General features: G+C 35.3%; 1 protein-coding gene across 1 annotated transcript in view; it reads right to left on the reverse strand.

Annotated features, from left to right (window-relative positions):
- Positions 1-804: 804 nt before the first annotated feature.
- Positions 805-9,105, reverse strand: part of LOC132168658 (uncharacterized) — a gene marked incomplete in the record, with an annotated part of 32,376 nt that continues 24,075 nt past the window's right edge. Inside the window, 25 exon segments of the mRNA XM_059579659.1 lie at positions 805-1,276; positions 1,377-1,491; positions 1,700-1,759; positions 2,423-2,476; positions 2,572-2,631; positions 2,716-2,778; positions 2,865-2,908; positions 2,992-3,076; positions 3,154-3,234; positions 3,320-3,412; positions 3,596-3,660; positions 3,759-3,834; positions 3,922-3,987; positions 4,070-4,135; positions 4,862-4,921; positions 5,010-5,099; positions 5,231-5,289; positions 7,191-7,305; positions 7,494-7,553; positions 8,154-8,207; positions 8,295-8,354; positions 8,446-8,508; positions 8,599-8,642; positions 8,728-8,812; positions 8,892-8,972. Coding sequence (XP_059435642.1) covers positions 1,155-1,276; positions 1,377-1,491; positions 1,700-1,759; positions 2,423-2,476; positions 2,572-2,631; positions 2,716-2,778; positions 2,865-2,908; positions 2,992-3,076; positions 3,154-3,234; positions 3,320-3,412; positions 3,596-3,660; positions 3,759-3,834; positions 3,922-3,987; positions 4,070-4,135; positions 4,862-4,921; positions 5,010-5,099; positions 5,231-5,289; positions 7,191-7,305; positions 7,494-7,553; positions 8,154-8,207; positions 8,295-8,354; positions 8,446-8,508; positions 8,599-8,642; positions 8,728-8,812; positions 8,892-8,972 — 1,821 coding nt within the window.

A 9,105-nucleotide genomic window follows, 5' to 3' on the forward strand; every position in this document is an offset into this window, starting at 1 on the left:
CTATTCTTAGATAATTTCGAATTTCAAAATAAAACAGCTATTTTGAATTTCGAAAATAAAATTGTTGTTTTGAATTTCAAAATAAAACTGCAATTTAACTATTATAAACCGCTAATCCAACTAGTACTTAAATCTGACCGCTTGATTAAATAATTATCCTTATTATTTAATCTCAATTGTTAGATCAATAGTCCAGCTGGATCTACTTAAGAAGCATCCTACGGTTTAGATCAAACCACTCGATCAACGATCTTGACCGTCCCAAAATAAATGGTCATGAATGCTCTGAGCTCCGATGCTTCGTGCAAAGTGCGCGCAAAGTGCACCACTAGCGCCCTACAACCCACACGATGCGTCCGGTGCTTGGCACCATACCATAACATGCATTAGAATGTATCCTAGCATAGTTCATTTAATAACTTAAATTTGTTGGACCTTATAAATGCGAACAAAATCTTCACTATTTCCGATGTGGGACAACTTTCATTTAATGCTCTTTAAAATCTTCCATTTAAAAACACTCACAAGACACAATATATATATATATATATAATATTTCAACATTTTCGTCTTTTTCATAAATTTATTATGGTATTTATCCATCTCTTATAATAGAAAATAAACATTTCTCTTATCAAAGCCTCCCTGTCATTTCTGCTAACAATCATTATCTACTTAATTTAATTCATCATAAAACTGGTCTTTCCATTTAATTTCTCACACTTTCCTTAAAAAAATTTCTTTAAATTCATTTTCTTGTAAAGCATGGTGAAATATATGATAGCATATATGAACTTGCATAAATGATCACGAATAAATTATGCATATACCTCATGGCATGTAAAAAAGATTTAATAGTACAAGAGACCAAAAAGAAAATCAAATCTTGACATTAATCCAGATGCAACTTAGGAGGAGATTCTTGAAGGCGAAGAAGTCAATCAGGAAAGCTGCCAACAATGCTGGTTGTAGCGGCACTTGGTAGACATTATAAGTATCAACAAAGAGAATCATTTTTAACTTAGTTCCTATGAGGAGACTAAAAGGTAGATGTATAGTGGCAGACGAGACACCATTTGGGACGGTGAAGCAGAGAAACATCATTTCGAGCATCATTTTATTTCCTCCCATCAATTAGAAAGAAATACTTCTTATTACAAGAAATGTGCCATTGATGCTTGTATTTCTTCCAAGGCTCGCCCTTTAGTCTCTGGTACAAATTTTGCGACGAATAAGACAGTAAAACCACAAATGCCCGAGAATATGAAAAATGTGCCTGATGATGTAGAATGCCAAAACATTAATTAGTGTAATTTTACATAAGAGGGAGTAAGCAAGAAACAGTTTACAAAATTAGAAAGTAGAAAGACAGTCACCTGATGTACTCCATTCCATCATAAAATTGAAAGTGTATGAGATAATCCAAGAGCAAGACCAGTTCACTAAAGTCAAGAGGCTTCCACCTGTACCCTTGACGTTTATAGGGAATATCTGAGATAGAAAGTCATCCATGAGTTAAAGCTACAGATCTGCTTGTTTATGGAAAATCAATAATTCTGCAGCTGCTAAATAAGTGTGTGTAAGGTTTTTTAGACAATTAAAGGTTTTTCCTTTCATAGTAAAAATAAATAAATAAATTAAAAAAAAAAAAAAAAGGAAGAAATTTGTCAGAAGAATCAAAGTTCAATAAGTAACATACCTCTGACATTATAACCCATGGTAATCCTGCCATACCTAATGTGTATGCCACACTGAACCCCTGTGTGGATTATTTAATAGTCAATCACATGCATCTCAATTGGATCTATCACTATGTAAATCTTAGTCCAGCATTGGAGTAAAAAAGAATTGATACATTCATTTGTTATCTTTAAAAGTTTAAAAGGAAAAGTGTAACACCTGATCTCATATTAAGAAGATGAATAGCCCACATAGAATTGACGAATTATAAAACCACTTATGAGTGCTAAGTTTCACATTGGTTCCTTACTAGATGAGATTAGGCTTTGCAAGTGATTCTAAGGAACTCCAAATTAACAAGTAATTTTGGAGTGATAATGCAAATGTGGCTTACAAATGGTATCTAAGCCAAGTTGTAATGTTGTGTGGTCTTGAAGCACTGCATGATATGATCTTAACGAGGACTTTAGGGATTTAGAAAAAGGAGATTGTAATACCTTGATCCCACATTGGAAAGATGAGTAACTTGCATAAAGTGGGTGGATTATAAAGCCACTCAAAGAGCCTACATTAATCTCTTACTAAGCGAGACAAAACTTTATAAGTGATTCTAGAGAAATCCAAAGTGACTAGTCCTTTTTGAGTTATAATGCAGATAAAGAGGGTTATTATGGTGTATTGAATATGGAAGAAAGAAGTAGCTTGGTTTCCTAAATTTGGATTGAAACGTGAGAGCTCTTACCAGGATCCCAATTAGCACCAACACGGGAGTGAGCTCTTTCAACTGGTTGATGTCCTGCTCATAACAAAAGCTTTTAAAATACAGTCATTCATACATGCGGAGAACATAACCACAGACAGAGTAGCACTGAATTTGGTTCTGAAAGAAACCTGAAAGCAGAATGACAAGCCTACAAGGAAGCAACTGAAGCACATTCCAGCAGCAGAGACCTGCAAGAAATGGTAGAGTTCAATGCTATCAACTTATTGATGAACAACACCAGGGACTTAGAGCTAACTCTTTGCCGTCCTCACCAAAAGCAGTGGTCGTCTGCCTGATCTATCTGCCAACATAACACCCACAGCGGCAGACGGAATCTGCAAAATAATGTTTTGGTGATTGGGAGGTGTACCAAGTAGAATCATGCATCCCTTTAAAGTCACAGATACAGTGAGCCAAGTACCTGGATGATAGCCATTGATATAGTCCCAATGCTACTTGAAAAACCTAGCATAAACCGGTGCTAGTAATCATCATTTCTTCATTTTTCAGTAGTTACATGAAACAATTCTTGAAGCCATTAAATTTACCAGCTTCTAAAAATATAGAGCTTGCATAAAAAGCAATTGCATTGCACCCTCCCAATTGTTGCAGTATCATCAACCCAAGTCCAACCTAAACCAATACAAGTAAAATACATGTAAAGAGTAAACAAGCTATGAAAGTAAAAGTATCACAGTGGTGAGGCTTACAATGAGGGTATGAACATATCTCTGTTGGAACAAGTCCAGAATTCTAGTTTCTGAATGCTTTTGAAAGGTTTCTGTAAAATCCTGGGAGAAGGAAGGAGCATTTCTCATTTTCTAGTTAAGTTAATAGAAAATACACCGTCATTAAAACATAAAATCGGAAGCTTACTCTAATATCAGCAGCTTCTTGTGAGATATCAGCATTCTTCCCCCGAAGACGCTGTAGAGCAGCTTCAAGTTCTGGTTCTTTACCAATTTTTGCCTGCAGACCACTTGTACTCATCATTTCAAAAGAGAGGAAGTAGAAATTTAGTAGTCTTTAGATGTTTTCTTCTGAAAGTGTACTTGAAAAGGCCATGACAAATATATGAAGGAATTCATTGTATTCTTTTTCATCAGACAACCAAATTCCATATAAATAACTTCAACAGAATCTTGGACTCACCAACCATCTAGGAGACTCTGGAACAAAAAACAATCCCACAAGTTGTACTAAACATGGAATAGCACCTGAAAATAAAATCAATGTGGATAGAACTATATCATTTTAGGATTAATTTATCTTCACATTAAATTTACACTTAGAAAAGGACCAACAAACAAGGTACCAATTAAAGCCAAGGTGCGCCAGGAAACGATATTTCCAATGAAATACATAAGTGAAATGCCGCAACAAATCAACAGCTGCATATTTGATGAAACATAGGGTTGTGAACAATGAGTTGGCTTTTCAATTTAAAGCTATAATTAATGATTTAGTTATACTTATACCTGATAAGCTGATGTAAATTGTCCCCTAAGATTCCTAGGTGTTATTTCTGCAATGTATACAGGTACCTGTTTGGCTATCAGAAATTAATCATTATTTGTTGTTTACTAAGTAGGTAAATCAACTATAAAATCTAAAATGATGAGTTACCACATAGGAAATAACGCCAACGCCAATACCAAGGGACAGTCTTCCCAGATCCAACCACCAAGCATTCTACATGAAGCATTAAACTCTATTAGTAGCTGAAACCCAAAAGAGAGAAATGTCGATGGAGTAATTTCCTTCACTTGGTTCATACTGATTTTGAAAAACAATGAATTGCTTCTCTGCTCCTGAATCAACAATAAAATGGCCAGTGAAGAGCTGGAGTTCTCGCGTGCAAAGGGACGAACTAGGAGTTTGTCTTCGTACGGATTTTGTCTGCATACGGATGGTCTTAGTATTTTACAAGAGGGTTTGTAAGTTTACTATGCATATACTTTGAATCTTCTTTAGAGATTATGTTTTACCTTTGAGGCGCTCAAAATGTTTTCACTTCATCACCAAAAATCTTATGTTGATTATGTTTGATGAGTTCTTTTTTGTGGTTGAATTTGTATTAACTACTACAGAATTTTTTTTCTTAACATTGCTGCATATTGCCTGTTGTGTGCTTAGGGGTTAGATCCTGATCCTTTCACTATTTTAGGGAATGGTAACTGAAAAAGTTGAGATTAGAAATTAATTAAAGTAAGAAGAAATTCTTTGTAAAACTTGGTTGGGGATTGGAACTCATTCTATGGAAAGTTGCTTCCATCTGCTTGAAAGAGGAAATGTGAAGAAAAGATGAATTGGGAACATTAATTGAACATGTTGGCAGAACATATTGGCAACCAAATGCAGCATTATTTAGGGGAAGGTAAGGAAAGTGAGAAAACAAAAAAAAAAAAAAAAAAAAACCTTTGCAAATGCTATAGCAAGCCAACCTGCAAAGCTGAATATTTCAGAGAACCACATCGCCTGCATTACAAGGTGAACAAGAAATTGAAAGGAATTTAAAAAAAAAAAAGATTCAGTTTTGATTTACAGTAAGCCCTGAGAAACTTACACCTTTTCGACCAATAATATCCGTTATCTTTCCATTTAACAATGCACCTATAACTCCTCCAATAGTTAGGGTAGAACCAAAAAGTGAGTACTGCAAAAGGCAGAAAAAAGTATCAAAGATGTAAAATCCAAAGAAAATTCAATATGAATCTGCAAGGTACAAATACATTTGTGCATGTGGAAAAACTATAAACTAAAAATAGTGATGATATTAGTACTTACTGCAGCCACAGACAGGCCCAAATCTTCCATGATTCCGGATTCAGCAGCTGATGTAAATCCTGTCTTCAAACCAACAATAATACATATATTCAGACCAAGTTAGCCAACCCCCACAACTATTGCTCCATAGAACAGACATATATTGCAGAAGATAGTCAAAACGACACAGTTTCATTCAATCTTTTTCTCTGAGTTATTTGGAAAAAATAAAATCACACATTTAATGATACCAAAAAATTAAAAAAAAAAAAAAAAGAAAAAGAAAAAAGAAAAGTGAGTGTCATATATGTTTGACCCACAAAAGAGAAAGAATTACAGCGGAGCCTGAGCAAAGTGAACCGCAGAGGGCGACCATGGTGCTGAGCACAACAACAGGGGTGGCTGCGCCCATGTCTCCAACATATCTAATGGGCTTGGCTTCATCATCTACAAGTGTAGACCTTGGTAGTAGTAGTCCTTCCTCCATGATTTCTCTCCCCATTTTTCATGGAAAGTGGGAAAACTTGTTATATATATTGAGGGAGAAGAGAGGCTGACAGACAAGAGAGAATTTGTGTTGGCGAGAGTTTGTTGAGGCCGATTAGTGGGAGACTTTCAGCTGGGTAGCCATTATTTGCATTTTAAATTAATTTCATCACATCAAATGTTCCTATTCGCAACGTGCCACGAAGATGCCCATACCAACTTTTAAAGACTCATATATATAATTTTTCCAAAAACATATGATATTTAATTGCTCTAAACAGATATTTCCATTCAATCACCCTCAAACTTGTATTGAGGTTGCAAAATTTACACTGATACCAGCCACTTCTTGAGAAATATCAGCATTCCTTCCCCTAAAGACGTTGTAGAGAAGTTTCAAACTCTTTCCCCTTACCAATTTTTAGTGTTTTAATCGCTTTAAAACACTGAGTCTTTTCCCATGGTCTATATAAACACCTTGTTGCATTATGTCTGATAGATCTGAAGGCTATTGTTTTGTGAGCTAAGAGAGAGAGACTTCTCATATACCATATGCCTTACATTGTTAATCCTCTTAGAGTTTATAGAAAACCACATGCATGTTCTAAATCCTTCAGCTACTAGAGTTCTGTGTTGCAGAGGAGACCAAGTAAAAGATTAACCGGAGTTCTAGAGCTATTGGGTTAGCAAACTAACGGGTCGTTTGTTTGGCTGTGAGTCATGTTTTTACTAGAAAGGTTTTTGTGAGTATAAACATTGTATTATTGATCTTCAATAGTGAATTGGTTTTTTGAGTTTGGCTTTTCCAAGGCGGTTTTACCTTTGGCGCGTTCTTTTTTTTCTTTTTCTTTTTCTTTTTTTTTTCACATGAGTAAGAACAAATATAAACAAACAACAGTGTTAAAAAAAATTTAAAAAAAACACTGTTACAAAAATAGAAAAAAAAATTTACAAAATCAAAAATACAAGGGACCAAAAAGAAAATCAAATCTTGACATTAATCCGGAAACAACTTAGGAGGGGATCCTCGAAGGCGGAGAAGGCAATTAGAAAAGCTGTCAGTGATGCTGGTTGTAAAGGCCCATTGTAGATATTATGAGTATCAAAAAAAAAAAAGCAAAAGCTTCATGAAGAGACTAAAAGGTAGATGTATAGTGGTAGAGGAGACACCATTTGGGGCAGTGAATTAGAGAAACATCATTTTCTTTCCTCCTATCAATTAGAAAGAAATACTTCTTATTTCAGAAAATGTGCCATTGATGCTTGTATTTCTTCCAGGGCTCGCCCCTTGGTCTCTGGTACAAATTTTGCAACGAATAAAACAGCGAAACCACAAACGCCCGAGAATATGAAAAATGTGCCTGATGATGTAGAATGCCAAAACATTCATGTAATTTTACAGAAGAGGGAGCAAGCAAGAAACATTTTACAAAATATGAAAGTGCATCATAATCTATTAAGTCCATGGTAAAATTGAAAGTGTAGAAACAGTCACCTGATGTACTCCATTCCATCATAAAATTGAAAGTGTACGAGGTAATCCAAGAGCAAGACCCGTGCACTAAAGTCAAGAGGCTTCCACTTGTTCCCTTGACGTTTATAGGGAATATCTGAAACAGAAAGTCATCCATGAGTTAAAGCTACATACCCCTACTTGCTTATGCAAAATCAATAATTTTGTAGCTTCTAAATAAGTATGTGTAAGGTTTTTCAGACGGTTAAAGCTTTTCTTTTCATAGTAAGGAATATATATATATATAAAATTGTCAGAGGAATCGGAGTTCAATAAGTTACATACCTCTGACATTATAACCCATGGTAATCCTCCCATACCTAATGTGTAAGCCACACTGTACCCCTGCGTGGATTATTTGACAGTCAATTACTGCATCTCAATGGGATCTATCACTATGTAAATCTTAGTCTAGCATTGGAGTAAAAAAGAACTGCGAACATTCACTTGTTACCTTTAAGAATTCAAAATGATAAGTGTAACACTGAGTCTCACATTGGGAAGATAACCCACATAGCGTTGGTGGAATATAAAAGCACTTATGGGTACTAAATTTTACATCGGTTCCTTGGTGAGATTAAACTTTATAATTGATTCTAAAAAACTCCAAATTAACAAGTTATTTTGATGTGATAATGCAGGTAACAAGTTTAAGAATTCAAAAGGAATAGTATAACACTCGGTCTTACATTGGAAAGATGAGTAACTTACATAGAGTGTGTAGATTATGAACCCACTCATAGATGCTAAGTTCTACATTGAGTTCTTATCAAGTGATACTGAGCTTTATAATTGATTCCAAATAACTCCAAATTAACTAGTTTTTTTTAAGAGATAGTGCATATAATGAGAGTTATTGATGTGTATTTGAATATGGAAGTAAAAAGTAATTTGATTTTCTAAATTTGAATTGAAACTTAAGAAATCTGTTGTGAGTGCTCTTACCAGGATCCCAATTAGCACCAACATGGGAGTGAGCTCTTTCAACTGGTTGATGTCCTGCTCATAACAAAAGCTTTTAAAATATATGCGGATAACATAACCACAGACAGTCAGAGTAGCTCTGAATTTGGTTCTGATAGAAACCTGAAAGCAGAATGACAAGCCTACAAGGAAGCAGCTGAAGCACATTCCAGCAGCAGAGACCTGCAAGAATTGGTAAGATTTTATTGCTATCAACCTGAAAGCAGAATGACAAGCCTACAAGGACTTTAAGCTGAGTCTTTGCCATCCTCACCAAAAGAAGTGGTCGTCTGCCTGATCTATCTGCCAAGATAACACCCACAGCGGCAGACGGAATCTGCAAAATAATGTTTTGGTGAATGGGAGATGTACCAAGCGGAATCATACATCCCCTCAAAGTCACAGATACAGTGAGCCAATTAAGTACCTGGATGATAGCCATTGATATAGTCCCAATGCTACTTGAAAAACCTAGCATAAACCGGAGCTAGTAGTAATCATCATTTCTTCATTTTTCAGTACTACATGAAACAATTCTTGAAGCCATTAAATTTACCAGCTTCTAAAAATATAGAGCTTGCATAAAAAGCAATTGCATTGGCCCCTCCCAATTGTTGCAGTATCATCAACCCAAGTCCAACCTAAACCAATTTAAGTAAAATATCTATAAAAGAGTAGACAAGCAATGAAAAGTAAAAGTATCACAGCGGTGAGACTTACAATGAGGGAATGAACATATCTACGTTGGAACAAGTCCAGAGTTCTAGCTTCTGAATGCTTTTGAAGGGTTTCTGTAAAATCCTGCGAGAAGGAAGGAGCATATCTCATTTTCTCGTGGCTGTACCAAAAAAGTTAGTTAATAAAACATAACCCCTAAGAAATCTTTCCTCTAGTTAAGTTAATAGAAAATACACTCTCATGATTAAAACACAAA

Source organism: Corylus avellana, chromosome ca2 (assembly GCF_901000735.1).
Source record: "Corylus avellana chromosome ca2, CavTom2PMs-1.0".
Taxonomy (NCBI): domain Eukaryota; kingdom Viridiplantae; phylum Streptophyta; class Magnoliopsida; order Fagales; family Betulaceae; genus Corylus; species Corylus avellana.